The following is a 16,273-nucleotide window of genomic DNA, read 5'->3' on the forward strand; positions in this document are numbered from 1 at the left end:
AGGGGTGAGCTCAGGGAACTGACTCTGTATCTGAGCCTTCATTTGCTCATCCATAAAATGGGGTCAAGAGCAGAGCCTCCATGCAGAGCGCTTATTTATTTATATTGAGGGAGAGAGAAAGCGGGGAGGGGAAGGGAGAGAGGGAGACACAGAATCCCAAGCAGGCTCTGCACCACCAGTGAGGAGCCCGATGCAGGGCTCGAACTCATGAACCATGAGATCATGACCTGAGCTGAAACCAAGAGTCTGTCGCTTCATCCACTGAGCCACCCAGGTGCCCTGATAAGGGGCTATTTCTAAGGTGTCCCAGCACACCTGGGAATCATGGGGTGCCATAAGGAGTTACCAGGACAACCTCCATTTCCTAGGGGCCCGCAACTTCTGCCCCCACTCTCCCTCCTGGCAAAGCCCCACCAGCAAAGGACAGAGGGACCAGAGGCCAGGACAAACACTACACGCCAGGCACGGGCTCACTGAACACCCACAGTCCCATTTAACCTCATGACAACCTCCAGGAGCAAATGCCTTGAGATACAGAAACCAAATTTTTTTTTTATAACAGATTTGTGAGACAGTCACAATATCGCTCCTGCGTGAATACATTAAATAACAAAATCTAATGGTGGCCCTCCTACCTCCATCCTTTCAAGGCCGTGATGAGCATAAACAATGTGTCGTGCGTGTCCACAACCACTGTGGTGAGACACGGGACCGTCTGTGACGTCTAGTGGTAACAAAGTCATGGGCACCGGTACCCCCCCCCCCCCCGCAGCGGTCTGGGACCTGTGCTCACCGCTGTGGGAAAAGCTCATCTCACAGATCAGTGGACCTGCTCTAGGTCACGTTCTGCATCGTGCCTGTTTCACTTGAGAGTATAATTGGAGCATCTTTTCAGATCAGCCACCGGTGAAGGTCCACCTCGTTCTTTTGAATAGCTACCTACTAACCCATGGCCCAGACGTACAGCTTTGTCACGTGCTGATTACATAACCACGTTCCAGGTGCTTTACACCGACAGCGCCAGGAATTTTCCCTCAGACCCAGAGACAGGAGCCATGATGACCCCCATTCTAGAGAAGAGGCCCAGACAGGCGGAGGTATCTGCCCCAGGTCACACAGCCACTCAGTGAGAGCTTCGATTTGAACCCAGGATCTTCAGACACCAAACACTAATTGCTCTTTCCTCGTTGGCTTTTATCTGCAGTTGACAAAATGACAAAATGGCGTACGCGCCATTTTCCAAGGAAGAGACAGGCAGGGCCTATCCCTGTTACTGAGCTTCTCGCTGATTCTCAAGTACACCAGACACACTCACACCTCAGGGATTTTGCATTTGCCTTTCCCTCTGTCTAGAATTCCGTCTTTCCCTCAGCTGGCTCCTTCACACCCTCGCCGCTCAGGCAACCGCCTTCAGGGAGGGTTTCCCGGCCTCTGACCCCACTCATAACCGTGTCTCATTTCCTGCATGGCACTCATCACTACTGGGATTTGACTGATGATTAAGTGGAAGTCCCCTGGAATCAGAAAACTTACCAATTTTGTTCATTCTTGATGTCCTAGCCCCGAGGACAGCACCTTGCACGTAACATGTGCTCAAGAAATTCCTGAGTAGGGGGCACCTGGGGGGCTCAGTCGCTTAAGCAGTCAACTCTTGATTTCCACTCAGGTCATAATCTCACAGTTCACGAGATTGAGCCCCGAGCCGGGCTCTGCGCAGACAGCTCAGGGCCGGCTTGGAATTCTCTCACTTCTCTCCCTCTCTCTGCCCCTCCCAAGCCAGCACACTCTCTCTGTCTCTGTCTCTCTCTCTCTCTCAAAAGAAATAAAAATAAGCTTAAAAAAGAAAATCCTGAGTGGATACACAAATGACACTCAGAAGGTGAGGGATTTGTTTAAGAAAATATATGTAGAGTTATAATACATACTTTCATATGGGCCACTCTATAGAATCTGGATTTGGTGGGTTTGTTTTTCACACAGTGAAATACATCCTTCTAACATACAGGGATTTTTTTTTTTAATGTTTATTAATGTTGTTGTTTTTTTTTTTAAGAGGGAGAGGAAGGAGCATGAGAGCAAGAGGGAGATTGAGCAGGGGAGAGGCAGAGAGAGAGAGAGAGGGAGAGAGAGAATCCCAAGCAGGTTCCACGCTGCCAGCACAGAGCCCAACGTGGGGCTCGATCTTGTGAACCCTGAGATCATGACCGGAGCCAAAACCAAGAGTCACGTGCTCAACCGCCTGAGCCGCGCAGGCGCCCCTGTAACCTCCAGCTCCGCGAGTGCTAACAAATGTGTACACTCATGCAGCCACTCCAACAGTCATGCACAGCACATTGCCCAGAAAGTTCTCCTGTGACCCTTTGCGGACAAGTCCCACCACAGACCCAGTCCTTGGCCACACCATGGACTCTGACGTTTCCAGAAGTCACGTAAATAGAAACCTACACCTGTAACCTTTCAGTCTTACTGTTGTGTGGGTCACTGACTCCTTTCTTTTCATTGTTGAGTAGAGTCCCCTGGATGGATGGACCCCAGTTCCTTATCGGTTCTCCAGTCATAGTGTTTTTTAATGTAAATAATGTGGGAGAAAACCAAGCTTGAGGGCATCTCCTTGGTCACTAACCTAGGCATACTAGATGGATGCGTGTCCATTAGATGCTCATCTGCGGTATGTCCAGACACCTTTCCTCCTCAAGCAGCCCCTGCCTGTTGAAACTCCTCTCCTTGGGGCGCCTGGGTGGCTCAGTCAGTTAAGCGTCTGACTTCGGCTCAGGTCACGATCTCAACGATTCGTGGGTTCGAGCCCCATGTCGGGCTCTGTGCTGACAGCTAGCTCAGAGCCTGAAGCCTGCTTTGGATTCTGTGTCTCCCTCTCTCTCTGACCCTCCCCTGCTCACACTGTCTCTCTCTGTCTCTCAAAAATAAATTTAAAAACATAAAAAAGAAAAAAAAGAAACTCCTTTCCTTTCCTCCAAGTCCCTTTTCAGCTCCCCTCTCTCCAACAAGGGGTAAGGAGTCCTGTCCTCATGTCGCAGATCAATAAAGTGAGGCTCAGAGAAACGTAACCCTCAAGTACCAGAGTCCCACAGTTGGAGTGTCATTGAGCCAAAACTCAAACCCCTGGGCCAGAGGGAGAGGGTTGTTAGCCCAAAGGTCAAAGGTCAGCCTCTTTGCAGGCTGGAGTGGTGGTGGCAGGTCAGGGCCCTGCCCCCAATCTCAACCCTGAGAATCTGCAGCTTGAGGGTGACAAGGAGGGGGCAGGTCCACTTCCAAGGGTGGGGGGGGGGAAGTAAGGGGAATCTTTCTTTGGGACCCCTCCCCTATCCTTCCAGCCTGTGCCTGAGCCCCAGACCAGACCCAGCCCCCACCACACATGCCAGCACTACTCACCAGAGTCCGGTATGGCCATAATGGGCCCATCTGGCCCACATTACCCATCCTAGGACCCATGCTGGTGGGCGGGTGTGGCAAATTGGGTGAGGGGCCCCAGCTGCAGGTGGCCTTTGTCCCACTCAACTGCCTGCAGCCACAGGACAAGTGAGGGACCAAGGCGGGTGGGTACTCAGGAACTACTGTCACTTGAGATGACCCCAAGCTACCCCGAGTTCCCAGCCCAGTTCTGCAGGCCTTAAGAAGGCCCTGGGTAAGGAGTCAAGGAACCTAGACCAGCAGGTAGTGACCTTGGGCAAGGCTTCTGAGCCTCAGTTTTTGTCCATCTGCAAATGAGAGGTTTGGCGGAGACTCCTGGGAAAGTGTCGCCTCAGGACTGAACTTGCTATTTGTCTGAAGTTCAGGGTCTGGGAGTCTGCACTCTGCACTGGGTTCCCAGGGGTCTGAGACTCGTGGGAGAGTGTGTGCTGCCCCCATATAGCTCTGCCTCCCGCTATGCGCCCTGGGGCGCCCCAGCAGCCATGCACAGGGAGCTGGTAGAGGCGGGCAGTGCACTCAGAACCTGACCAATGGGGATGATAGTGGCCTGGTCCTGGGGGAGGGGAGTGAGCAGATTTGAAACTTGCATTGGGATCGTAGTGGCCAGAACCTACTGGGGGCTGAGTGGAGTAGATGAGAGAAAGAGAAGTGTCAAGGAGGAGGTCTGGGTTTGGGGCCATTTGCTAAAATGGAAAAGTGGGCAAAGGGGGGGAGTTGCAGAGGGGAGTGGGGTGGGGAGGCCGAGACAGGGCAGAGAGCTGAGAAACCAAGGGTCCCAGGCCTGATGCTTTTGCTTGAAATGCTTGTTAGAAGCCCACGTGGGGATGGTGAGTTGGTGGCACGCCGAGGGGAGAAGTCCGGGTGGGAGACAAAGCCAGTGCTGTTGGCATGTGCCAGTCCTGGGCCCTAAAGGAGCACCTGCAGCAGGTCCTGAAGCCCGTGGGGCCCCCAACGCTTCACATCTGGTCTTGGGTGAAGCTAACAGATCCCTTTTCAGAGCAGTGCTTTTAAATGCATAAAATAAAAGCATCTGAGCACCCAGTGATAGCGCCATTGTAATCAAAATACTAAATATTAAATCTGTGTTATAGTTGTAGCTTTATCCAGTGGCGGGTCTGAGAAGGTCCGTCGTTCTGAGGTCACAATGAGGAAAAACAGAATTTAAGATACTGTCATGCCTGCGCCGTGATATGGAAATATCGGTGATGTCTATGGGTAACGAAGTTGTGCTACTAGTGCTTTGTGGTTTGTGGCCCAGGTTCATAGTTGAAGGAAATGCCAAATTGTACTTAGAGGTTAGCAAAGGTCATGGACCCCCTGAATTCCCTTTGCGGACCCTGGGGTCCCCACCAAGGATACCTAACCTAGGAAGAGAAGGTACAGAGAGACTAGGGCCCAGAACTGGGCTGAGAGCCCCCAACGTGCAGGAGCCTGGTAAGAAGGGGAGACGGAGAGGGGGTGACCACAGATAGGAGGACAACCAAGAGAAGGAGCAGATGGGAAGTGCCTCCAGAACGTGGGTGTGGCCATGTGCTGCTGAGGGGGAGAGTAAGAAGGCAGGGAGGGTCTCTCCATTCAGGAGAGGATGACCCGGCGAGTTAAGGAGGCCGGCCAGAGGGCACGGAATTCTGCAGTTCGGGTTACATACAGTTTTTCTTAAACATGGCAAATACACAGACTGCATTATATTATTCCCTAAGCTTTCTTGTATGCGTGCAGTACACCAGAATATTGTTAATGTTTTTAGAGTCAGGTGAGGGTGGAGGTGAGGAAATGGAGGCAACTTGCTGAAGAAGTTGTGCTGTTGGGGGGACCGGAGAAACTGGAGACGCAGTTAGAGGGACTGTGGGGTCAAGAGCATGTTTTCAGATGGCAGCGGGTGGGTCACGCTTGTGGGTTACAGGCTACAGTGGGGGAGGGGCTGCTGATGATGCAGGGAAGGAAGGAATGGGCCAATATGACAAGAGAGGCTCCCTGTGCCTGTCTCCCAGAGCCTCAGTCCCTTCCGTGACTGCTACCCCAGGGGCTCTCTTTCTTGAGCATCAGATTCATCGCCACCCCAGAATTTCTGACTCAGTAGGTCTGGGGTGGGACCTAGACATTTGCATTTTTAACAAGCTCCCCAGCGATGCTGCTCCAAGGGCCACACTTTGAGAACCACTGCTATAGTCACTAGCAGCACCACCCGCACCCACCCCCTCCAGGATCTGATGTTACTCTATAAGGGAGCACACTCCAAAATCACAGGGGGGGGCAGGAGAGGGAGCCACGGGGGGCTGTAGTGGGGAAAGGGAGCAGACTGTTGAGATGGAAGAGGAGAGAAGAGACCAAGGAGGAAGCAGCCAGAGCCTGCCCCGCCCCCTCCAGCTAAGGTCACCACCCCTCCCTGGGGAATGCCTGTCTTCCCAGAGATCCTAGGAGCTGCCCTGTCAGACCTCCTGGAAGACTGACTAAGAGGGCAAGGGACGGAGCCAGGGCCGGGGGGTAGGGATGATGGCCAGAGGCCAGCCTGTGTGCAGAACGGAGAGAGAAGGGAGGAGGGGCGCCAGCTCTCTGCCTGCGGGCACTGAGCCCTGAGAACACACTGTTCACCTTTGCAACTCGATCCTGGTCTCATGCCAGACCAGCTTCAACTGCTCTTGGGAAAGAGATGAGCCCGTGGGATCCCAGAACATCCCAGCAGAGAGAACCCTTGGAGACTGTCTGGTTCAGCCCATTTGGCAGATGGAGGGGAGCAGAAAATAGAAAGTCTAGCTTGATGGATAGACCTGCAAACTCTTCTAGGCAGAAAGACGCATCCCCACTCCCTGATGGCTGGGTAATGGGCATGACACTGGAGGCTATTCTCTGACCCTTGTGGCACCCCTTTTCCATCAATTCATCAAACACGTATTTATTGAACACCCACTGTGCGCTAAGCATTGTGCTGGGTACAGAGGTAGAGGGTGAGTAAGACCAAGTCTCTGACTTCATGGGGTGGACATTCCAAGGGTAAAGCAGACAACAGACAGATAAATACATAATACAAAGGTGGGGAGGGATAAGTGGTAGGAAGAGACCCGAAATGACATGAGGGAGTGAGCCATGTAGATGGGGATGGGATGGAAGGAGTTTCCAGGCAGAGTGAATAGCATGTGCAAAGGCCCTGAGGTAGGAGTACACTTGCTACATTGGAGGAATGTCACAGAGGCTAGTGTCTCTGGAGCAGAGTGAGGGAGAGGACTGATAGAAGAAATCAGAGTGGGAGCAGAAGGCCAGGTCATGAAGGAAATTGAAGCCATAGAGAAGACTGGCTTTTCCTCTAAGGAATTCTGGGAGGGTTTCTTTCTAGCAGAGGAGGAATTCGATGTGACTTAGGTTTAACAAGATCCCTCTGGCTGCTGCATAGAGGATGGCTTGTGCATGGGACAAGGATGGAGGCAGAGAAGTCAGGGAGGAAGCTGCTGGAATAGTCCAGGCGAGAGGTAATGGTGGCCCGGCCTGGCAGAGAGCCCTCCCCTGGTTGCCTTGGCCCTTCATGGAGACACAGGATGGGACAGGAGCCTTCCTCCCACCCTTACCCATGACCCCAGCCATGGTCTCCCCACAGCTAGAAAGGTACATCCAGATGAACTTGAGGTCAGAGCTGGCCCAGGTCCAACAGCACATGGTCCAGAACCAGACGGCCACCATGCTGGAGCTAGGCACCAGCCTCTTGAACCAGACCACCGCCCAGACCCGCAAGCTCACTGACGTGGAGGCTCAGGTATGGAGGGTGAGCAGGTGGCGTGGGGGGAGGGGCGGGAGGGAGGGCTGTGGCCAGCCCCACTGCCTCGCAGCCTCGACCTCTATCCCTGGCTAAGGTCTGGGCCTTCCCTGGGCCTGCAGCACCCTGGGGCCCTTCCCAGATGATCCTGTTACGAAACACTCCAGCCACCAGGCCACAAGCTCTGGGGGCAGACACGGGGTTTGGTCCTTCTGCCTCTGTGACTCTTGTGACTCCAGGTCTGCTCTGGGATGACGGTGGGTAGCAGCACCAGGGGGCTCAGACGGCTCCAGGAAAAGATGGATAATAAACGGTTCACTCAACCTCAGGGGGCCAGTGACTGTGACACGGGGAGGGCGGGGGGAGGCAAGGGCAACAGAAGGGGAGGGAAGGGACAAGGGCCTAAACAGGACGGGGAGCGAGTGAAAGGATGAAAAGATTGAATGACAAGTAGGCGTGTGTCTGTTGAATTCCTACTATATGCCAGGCACTGTTGGAGACGCCGGGCCCCCGTTTATAACAGTAAGTGAAACAGGCATGCACCCCTACCCTTGTGGGTTTTCCTTTCTAACGCTCACCAGGGAAAGAACAGGATGAGAAACTTACACATGTGAGGGGGTGACAGTGCTCAGGAGAAAGGACAGGGACAGGAGAGGAGGGTGTGTTAGGTTGAAGGGCCAGCTTGCAAGTTTAGACAGGGAGGCCAGGAAGCCACTGCAGAGAAGGTAGGATTGGAGCCAGCTTTGCCCGGAGAGCCTCTCGGATGGAAGGGACAGCACGTTCATAGGCCCAGTGGTGGGGCTGGGCCCGCAAGCTCCAGGAACATCAAGGTGGTGGGTGCAGCTGGAATGACCAGGGGGAGGGGACGGGCAAGGGTTCAGAGAGGCACTGGGGGCAGATGACACCGCAAAGCATCACAGGGCATGGCAAGGACTGGGACTTTTCTGCTGCGTGCAGTGGGAGCCACGGGAAGCTTCAGAGCAGGTGGGCCACGTTTTTAAAAGGCTGCCTTGGGCTGCTTAGCAGAGAGGAAGCCAGGTGAGGGACACAGGACACAGGGTGAGAGATGACAGAGGCCAAGACCAGAGTGGGGGTCATGGAGGGCAAGGGAATGGTCTGACCGGACTTGCTGATAGATTGGATTGGGGCATGGAGGGGGAAGTGAAGAGGGACTCCTCTGGGGGCCAGAGCAGCCAGAAGAATGAAACTGTCATGTGCTGTGCCAGGGAAGAGCAAACTCAGGAGGCAGATCATAAACTCAGGGCCTGTGAGTGAGTGACCGTAAAAACTAACTGCAGGGAGGGTGGAAGTCAGTCAGCAAGTTTCTGGACTGGCACAGAGCAGCGCTCCTGCAGGACCCGCCTAGCCCCCCTGTCCCTTCCTGTTTGCTGGGACAGGTCCTGAACCAGACGTCACGAATGGAGATCCAGCTGCTGGAGACTTCGCTGTCCACCAACAAGCTGGAGAAACAGCTTCTACTGCAGGGCCGTGAGCTTCACCGGCTACAGGGCCGCAACAAGTGGGCACCAGCATCCTGGCACAGGGCCGGGACCGGGGCTGGGGACAGGGCTAGGGGGTGGGGCCAGCCTTGGACTCTAGTGCAGTTGGGACCCAGGGTGGGTGCCAGAGCCAGGGCCCGGGCCAGGGGTGGAAGCTAGACTTAGGCTAGTACCTGGGATGGGACGGGGCCAGAGCTGGGAGCCTAGATTAGGACTGAAGTGAGGGACCACTTGGGGGCTCAGGCTGGAGCCAGAGTTGGGGTAAGGACTGAAACCAGGGCTGGAGTCCAGACTGAAGTTAAGAGCCAAGGCAGGCCCTGGGGCTGGGCTGAGGCTGGGCTTGGGGCCCAGCAGGCATCCCTGGGTGGAGACAGGAGGCAGACATTTCCCTGGGGGCTCAGGACACTCTGATTCTTTCTCTGTTTTTTCTTTTTTCCCTTTCCTTCCTTCCTTCCTCTTTCTTTTCCCCTTTATTTTATAAATTTTTTAAATGTTTTTATATTTTTTAACATTTATTTATTTTTTAAGAGAGAAAGAGACAGAGTACCAGCAGAGGAGGGGCAGAGAGCAAGGGAGACACAGAATCTGAAGCAGCCTTCAGGCTCCAAGCTGTCAGCACAGAGCCCAGCGCGAGGCTCGAACCCACAAACTGCAAGATTATGACCTAAGCTGAAGTCAGACGCCCGATTGACTGAGCCACTCAAGCGCCCCTCTTTATTTTATAAAATTTTTAATGGCTTTATTGAGTTACAGTTGACATACCATACAATTCATCCTGTACTTTTAATTTGAGTTACTAATTTGTAAATAAGTAAACCTGACATTACCCACTGGTCCCCTTTCCGGGAAGCAACCCCAGTACCAGCTTCTGGTCTACACTACCAGAGCCTCTGCATTTATAAGCAAAGACACTTGAGGCAAACACCCTTCAAATTACAAAGAACAAACGAGTCATGGGGTACAGATAAGGCAGAGAAACTGGCATCAGAGGCTGATTTCATCTTGGTTTCGAGCTGAGTGGGGAAAAACGGTCAAGGTCAAGATGCTGAAAGAGGCAAAACCCACACACTGAAGCAGCCACTGGCCTGTGTGCAGGGGGAGATGGTATAGATGCTCACCTGCTGGGTCACGATAAGGATCTAAGGCTCTTCCAGGCCTCTCTGATCTGCGTACAGCTAATGATAGTTTGTCACTTTCTTATTCCAGCACCACAAGATGAGGCAGGGCAGGGACTGGGACAGTCAGAATTGGCACCAAGTGTCTAGAAATCAGCGAAGATGGAGGATGTCACCAAAAAGCTCTTGGTCCATGGAGACAGCTGAATTTCTAGAATCCAAGCATGCTCTAATTATTTCTCTTCCTACGGCATAATTTGGGGTTGTGGGGAGATTCCTCCTGTCCTGGCTAGACTCACTGTTCTAGTCTGGAGAATGGGTCAGCATAACCTTGTAGATAAGGGAATGTCTCCCTCCTATCCCTACCTTCTTAGCCAGCTGCCCACCCACAGCAGAGGTAACCACTTTCCCTAGTTTCTTGTGTGCCCTTCTGTTCATTCAATCAACAATCATTTTTTGAGCTCTAACCACGCGTCAGGCACTGTTCTAGACACAAGTGACAGAAGTGAACACTAGACAAAAATCCCTGTCCCACAGCGGTCATTCTATAAGCTGACATTCGGGGGTTTCTTATGAATATGTACACAAATAAGTACATAGGTGCTGTACACAAATGTACGTGGTACATTTTTTTATCCTTCCTGAACCCAAAGAGAGCTCACCGCTCTTCTTTTCTCCAAGAGTCCTGGAAACTTCCCTCAATGCAGGACCCACTTGCTCATTCTTTTCTCTGGCCGAATAACATTCCACCCTGGGGCTGTGCCCACACTTATTTCCCCAGTCCCCAGTTAATGGGCAGCAAGGTTGTTTCCTGTCTTTTTCTACTATTCAATGCGAGGCAGTGAATAACTTTCCCGAACCTCGCTACACGTGCCGGAGCATCCCTGCAGGATAAAATACCAAACATGGAAGAGTCGAGTCAAAAGCTTTTTTCTTTTTGTAAAACTCTTTTTTTTTTTGACTTGTGACAAAAATGCTCCATGCTTATTATGTCACCAGACAACAGAGACCCCTATAAAATGAAAGGGAAAGTCAGTTGCCTCCACCCACCCCCCACTCTTCCTCCTCTCCATCGCCAGCCACTCAAGCCCGCTCTGCAAGAGGAACGACACTTAATGGATTTTCTTTCACTTTCTCTGCAAACACAGCCACCACCACCGTGTCCTTCCACATGTCTTCCCAGGCCTTTTCCTTTAAGTTCACTGAGCTCCCTCTACATTTACAGTAATACCTTTTTTCTTTCTCTGTTTCGTCATCCCACATGCTGGGCTGGACTAGAGGCACTCTTGTGCCAGTGGAGTCCCGCTCTGGGTTCTGGGCAGCTTTCCATCTGGGTGCAGATGCGCTCACCTCCAGAGCATTTCCAGGGACACGGACAGGACAGGCTCAGCCGGCCTGGCTGCTGAGTATTCAGGCCCTTAGTGCGTCTCTAGTATAACCCATCCCCCACCGGGCATCCTGCCCAAGCTCCCTGGAGGTTATCTCCTGGGGGGGGGGGGTACTGCCAGGTCAAAGGACAGGCAAAGTGGGCTTGACAAGGACAACCTGGTTCCTGGCACGCACATCCTTCCACCCCCACCTCTCTCTCTCTTTCTTTCAATTTTGTTTCATATGTATTTATTTGGAGAGAGAGACAACAGGGGAGGGGCAGACAGAGAGGGAGAGAGAGCTAATCCCAAGCAGGCTTCAGCGCTGCTGGTGCAGAGCCCCATGTGGGGCTGGATCCCAAGACCCCAGTGATCATGACCTGAGCAGAGAACAAGAGTCAGGCACTTAATGGGGCTCCTGGGTGGCTCAGTAGGTTAAGGGTCTGATTTCAGCTCAGATCACGATCTCACGGTTCATGGGTTCAAGCCCTGCGTCGGACTCCCTGCTGACAGCTCAGAGCCTGGAGGATGCTTCGGATTCTGTGTCTCCTCTCTCTACTCCTCCCCCACTCGTGCACTGTCTCTCAAAAATAAATTAATATTTTAAAAAACTTTTTAAGAGTCAGTCGCCTAAGGACTGAGCCACCCGGGTGCCATCTCCCCGCCCACCTCTTCCTTCTGTGGATCCCAATCCATCTTCTTCCAGAACCACATCTCCCTTCCCTCCCCTCCTCACTCTCTGTTACCGGTGGGCACGATTCCCCACCCCCGGGCTGTGTAACTCCTGGCAGGCGCTCTACTTCTCTGAGCCTCCTTACCGATCTGTCAGGGGAGGCACCCACCCCTCCCCGCCGTGGGGCCCCGGGGCGAGCCCTAGAGGGTGACTGCACGGTGGGCACAGCGGCCTCACGCACGTGCGCCCCCGCCCCGCAGCGCGCTGGAGACGAGGGTGCAGGCCCTGGAGACGCACCAGCAGGCCGAGCTGGCCTCGCTCCGCGGCGAGAAGGAGCGGCTGCGGCGGCTGCTGGGCCGCCAGAGCGGCGCCCTCGCCGGCCTCGAGCGCAGCTTGCGCGCCGCCAGCAGCAACTCCAGCCTCCTGCAGCGTCAGCAGCGCCAACTGCTGGAGTCCGTGCAGCGCCTGGTGCGCGTCGTGGCCCAGGGCCCGGGTGAGTGAGCGGCGGTGTGCCTGGTGCGGGGCGGGAGCGGGGCGGGAGCGCGGCGGAGGAGGGGATGGATCTCCCGCTTACCCTCCCGGTTCCCCCGGGGCTTGGAAGCCACCTTGGCAAGGCCTAGTCCCTAATAATCACAAAGAATAATAGAGTCCTAGGAGGGGCCAATCCAGACTCTACCCCCTAACTCCATATGGGACCTTGGGCATGTCCCTGTCCCTGCCTCAGTTTCCCCATCTATTTGTGAAAGTGATAATAATGATAAGGAATCCAGCAGCCCAGACTGACAAGTTTGGGTTCCAGGATCCACCCTCCATCTTCTCCTGCTTTGGGTCGCCCCTCCCCTCCCCCAGCCTCAGTTTCCCTATCTGTAGAATGGAGAGATTGGACTCAGTGTTCCCCATGGAATTTTCTCACCCTGTCGCCCTTGTCCCTAAGCCCAGGAGAGCCAGAAGCAAGGAGGCATTTCTGGCCTGAGCTTCTGAGAAGGGAGAGCAATGCCAGTCCTCTCCCCAGTTCTCATTGACTCCTAATGGGAATGCCTTGGGGCAGCCACGGCAATGCTGGCTTCAGCTTGAATCACTCAGTCGGCAGAACGCTTATTGAGCACCCACTGTGTGGCATAGCCCAGCGCTGGGTGCTAGGGACACAGTAGTAAACAGCATAGTCTTGCAAAAATGCCTGACTGCCTATCTCTGGGTCTCTGAGGGAAAAAGGAGGAAATGCATAATTTTTGAGTGCCTACTATGTGCCACCGTGTGCCAGCAATGCTCTTGAAATTTCCTGACCACAGAAGGCCTAAAAGGCAGTGCTGAGGAGAGAGAACATTAACCCGAGGACAGTCAGGAGCCACGGGAAGGCTTTACGCCGGGCGGGACTAGGCTTTAGCAAGTATGTTTGGAACCAGGAAGCAGAGAATGGCTGAGTGGGAGAGAAAGTCCGGGGAAGGTGTTTCTATGGCTGCAAGATCACCATAGAAGAGGCCGGGAAGCCTCAAACCAGGGAGTGTTCCAAGCACTGAGGCTGGGAGTGACTTAGGGCCAGAGGATGGCACCAGGGCTCCGTCTAAGTGGGGCAGGCCCTGCTGGGCTTGGGGGATTTGAGGCCCCAAAGAAGCCACAGGCAGGAGAAGTGGATTCCTTCCAAACCATGAGATACCGAGTGACCCGAACCCATCCCTGGCTTGTGCGTGTGTCGTTCTGGCAGTGAGGATGCCTAAATTACTCCCACGTGTGGGTTTATTGTAGCTCAGCCACAGAGGCAGGCACAGGCCCAAGGGCTCTCGCCACAGCCTCCCCACTACCCCAGTGTCCAGCTGGGACCCCATGTCCACTCGCCAGTCTGGGTAGGGGTTGTATTGGGCTCCTGGCCCCGGCACCCTTTGCCCAAATACCTTGTGCCCCTGCCCTGCTGTCTCCAGAGAAGGGCACTGTGGGATTGTGCCTCTCACCCAAGGGCGCTCTAAGAACTCCCTTGTAAGACCTTGAGAGAGGGAAGGCTCTGCCCAAGCCCCCAGCTACATGCCCTGATCCAGTTGCCTGATTCTTGGGTGTCGGTTGAGGGGGACCTACCTCATTGGAGTCCAGACCCCCATTATCTCTCCTGGAAGACTCCAGCAGCCTCGACTGTGGCCTCCCTGGTTTGAGTCTTAGCCCGTGCAGTCTCTGTCCCACGCTTTAGCCACAGCACTCTTCCTCCACGAAGGCTGGGCTCCTTCCTCATCCTGGCATTCAAGGCTGAGCTGGCCCCTGCTGACACTCAACCTCATTCCTCTGTGAGCCTCCCTGTGCCAGCCTCGACCTACTCCTGTCAAGTTCATCAGACAGCCAGAGCTCGCTCTGGCCTCAGCTCTGGTCTCATGGTGTGGGTCATTCCCCCTCCCCACCCTCTACCACTTCCCCTCACTGCACCATCCCCTGCACACACCAGGACTGTCCCCCCTCGGAGCCCCCGCACATGTTGTTCCCTCTGCCTGGAACACGTCCCCCTTCTCCTGGGCGATCCTGCTCCTTATCCAGATCCCAGCTCCCTTACCTTCCCTAGGAAACTTGCTCAGGTCTGACACCTCTCCCTGTCCCCTGCACCTCCCAGCCTGGAACATGGCAGGAAGTAGTGGCCATTTGGCCCCTTCCCTCTCTCCTTAGCTCACCTCCAATTGCGTTCACTTTGTCACATTGCAGCGTCCGAAAAGGCAGCTGAAGTAGTGTTCCAGGATTGCGCGGAGATCCAGCGCTCTGGGGCCAATGCCAGCGGCGTCTACACCATCCATGTGGCCAACATGACGGAGCCCAGGAAGGTTAGGGGACTCCCTGGGGGCTGAGGCTATCAGGATGTTGCACCAAGGGACTCCCTGCCAGGTCACCCCCCACTCCACCCCATCAGTTTCAGGCTTGACCAACATCTGAGATACCAGAGAGGTGGGATGAACCCTACCTTCCGGAGCCCCTGACCAACCAAAGGTCAGAATGTGGGGTTAAAGCAGAAATTCCCAGAGTTGTACGGGCATCCATCTCCAGCATCTTCTCCAGACATGCTTTCGGTTGGAATGGCAGAAAATAGTGCTGTGTTGGTTATGGTAATGCTGGCTGACACAGCAAACAAACCCTGAAAATCCAGGGGTTTAAGACAAGGAAGTTTATTTCTAATTTTAAAAAGAATTTACATTTATTTTGAGAGAGAAAGAGACAGAGTCCAAGTAGGGGAGGGGCAAAGAGAGAGGGAGACACAGAATCTGAAGCAGGCTCCAGGCTCCGAGCTGTCACAGAGCCTGAGGCAGGGCTTGAACCCATGAACCGCGAAGTCCTGACCTGAGCCAAAGACGAGCACTTAACTGACTGAGCCACCCAGGTGCCCCATGAAGAGGTTTTTTTCTAATTTACATATAGTCCAGTTGAATGCTGGTGTGGGGGCTCTGCTCCATGAGGGAAATTAGGGACGAGGGCCAATAGAGACCCCACTATCTCCAGGGAATGTCTCCACTAGTTGCCCTGGGCTTCTTTGAGGTCCAGTTATCAGATGGATGAGGGGTTAAGGGTACATGTGGGCACCAGGAGGGAAGGTTTGGGGGCCAGGCCCAGAAGTGAAAGAGTATGGGGAACAACTAGCCAGTCTTTGCACTGCCTACTTCCCTTTTCCATTTTCTTTTTATTCCTATGAATATATATACATATATCCATTTGTTTCCAGACTGTCTTTGACACTTCACACACACCTGCTAAACTCCTCTTTTAACAAAAAATCATCAGGCCCTCTATTTCTAGCTAGAATTTCACGCTTTCATTATATTTATTTTTACAATTATTTGACTAAAAGCAAGTGTTACGAATTTTCAATTTATGGCACTGATAAGCTTTCTTTCTAAAATACATTTCTTCTAAGTATTTAAGATTTTTTAAAGATACAATACTTTTTAAGTAAATATTCTATGTGAAATTCAGTAAATGCAGCTGTAGTGAAATTCTGTGAGGCAAAAGAGCTGGGCTCACACCTCAGTGTAATTTAGCCTCGCTTGCCTTGAGAAAGTCCCTTCTCCTCTCTGGACCTCAGTTTCCCTTGCTGCACCCTCTGCTACTCACACAACAAATACCACTATCTTTTCTTTTTTGTCTACCTGTCAGGCACACCATTATCCAAAGCCCTGTTCCGGGGCTGCCTCCTCTGAGAAGCCTTCCGGGGTTGCCCAGTGATAACTCTGCAGGAGCTCTTCTCGTGGCTGCCCACATGTTCATAATCAATAGTCTGCCTGCCCTATCATGGCCTCCTCCAAACCAAGCCAGCCCTGAGGGTTGATTTATCTCTGATTTGTCTCTGTCACCTAGTATCAGACCAGGGACCGAATGTGTCTTCACTGAACATTGAACATGTACTAAACTGGCTGGAAAGATAATATGTGAGCAAAGATTAGGCTGAAAGAAGAGATTATGATGGATGGTGAGCTTTTTGAGAGTAA

The 16,273-nt window shown here is 53.3% G+C and overlaps 1 protein-coding gene across 2 annotated transcripts in view; it reads left to right on the forward strand.

Annotated features, from left to right (window-relative positions):
• The window catches only part of ANGPT4 (angiopoietin 4), a 41,570-nt gene that overhangs the window by 15,190 nt on the left and 10,107 nt on the right, over nt 1-16,273 (forward strand). Inside the window, exons 2-5 of one of the 2 annotated variants that reach the window (XM_029917035.1) lie at nt 7,019-7,174; nt 8,572-8,693; nt 12,089-12,321; nt 14,505-14,620. In XM_029917035.1, coding sequence (XP_029772895.1) covers nt 7,019-7,174; nt 8,572-8,693; nt 12,089-12,321; nt 14,505-14,620 — 627 coding nt within the window. The remainder of the gene's footprint in view (nt 1-7,018; nt 7,175-8,571; nt 8,694-12,088; nt 12,322-14,504; nt 14,621-16,273) is intronic. The other variant, XM_029917036.1, reaches the window with a different exon arrangement.

This window comes from Suricata suricatta, chromosome 12, assembly GCF_006229205.1.
Source record: "Suricata suricatta isolate VVHF042 chromosome 12, meerkat_22Aug2017_6uvM2_HiC, whole genome shotgun sequence".
Lineage (NCBI taxonomy): Eukaryota > Metazoa > Chordata > Mammalia > Carnivora > Herpestidae > Suricata > Suricata suricatta.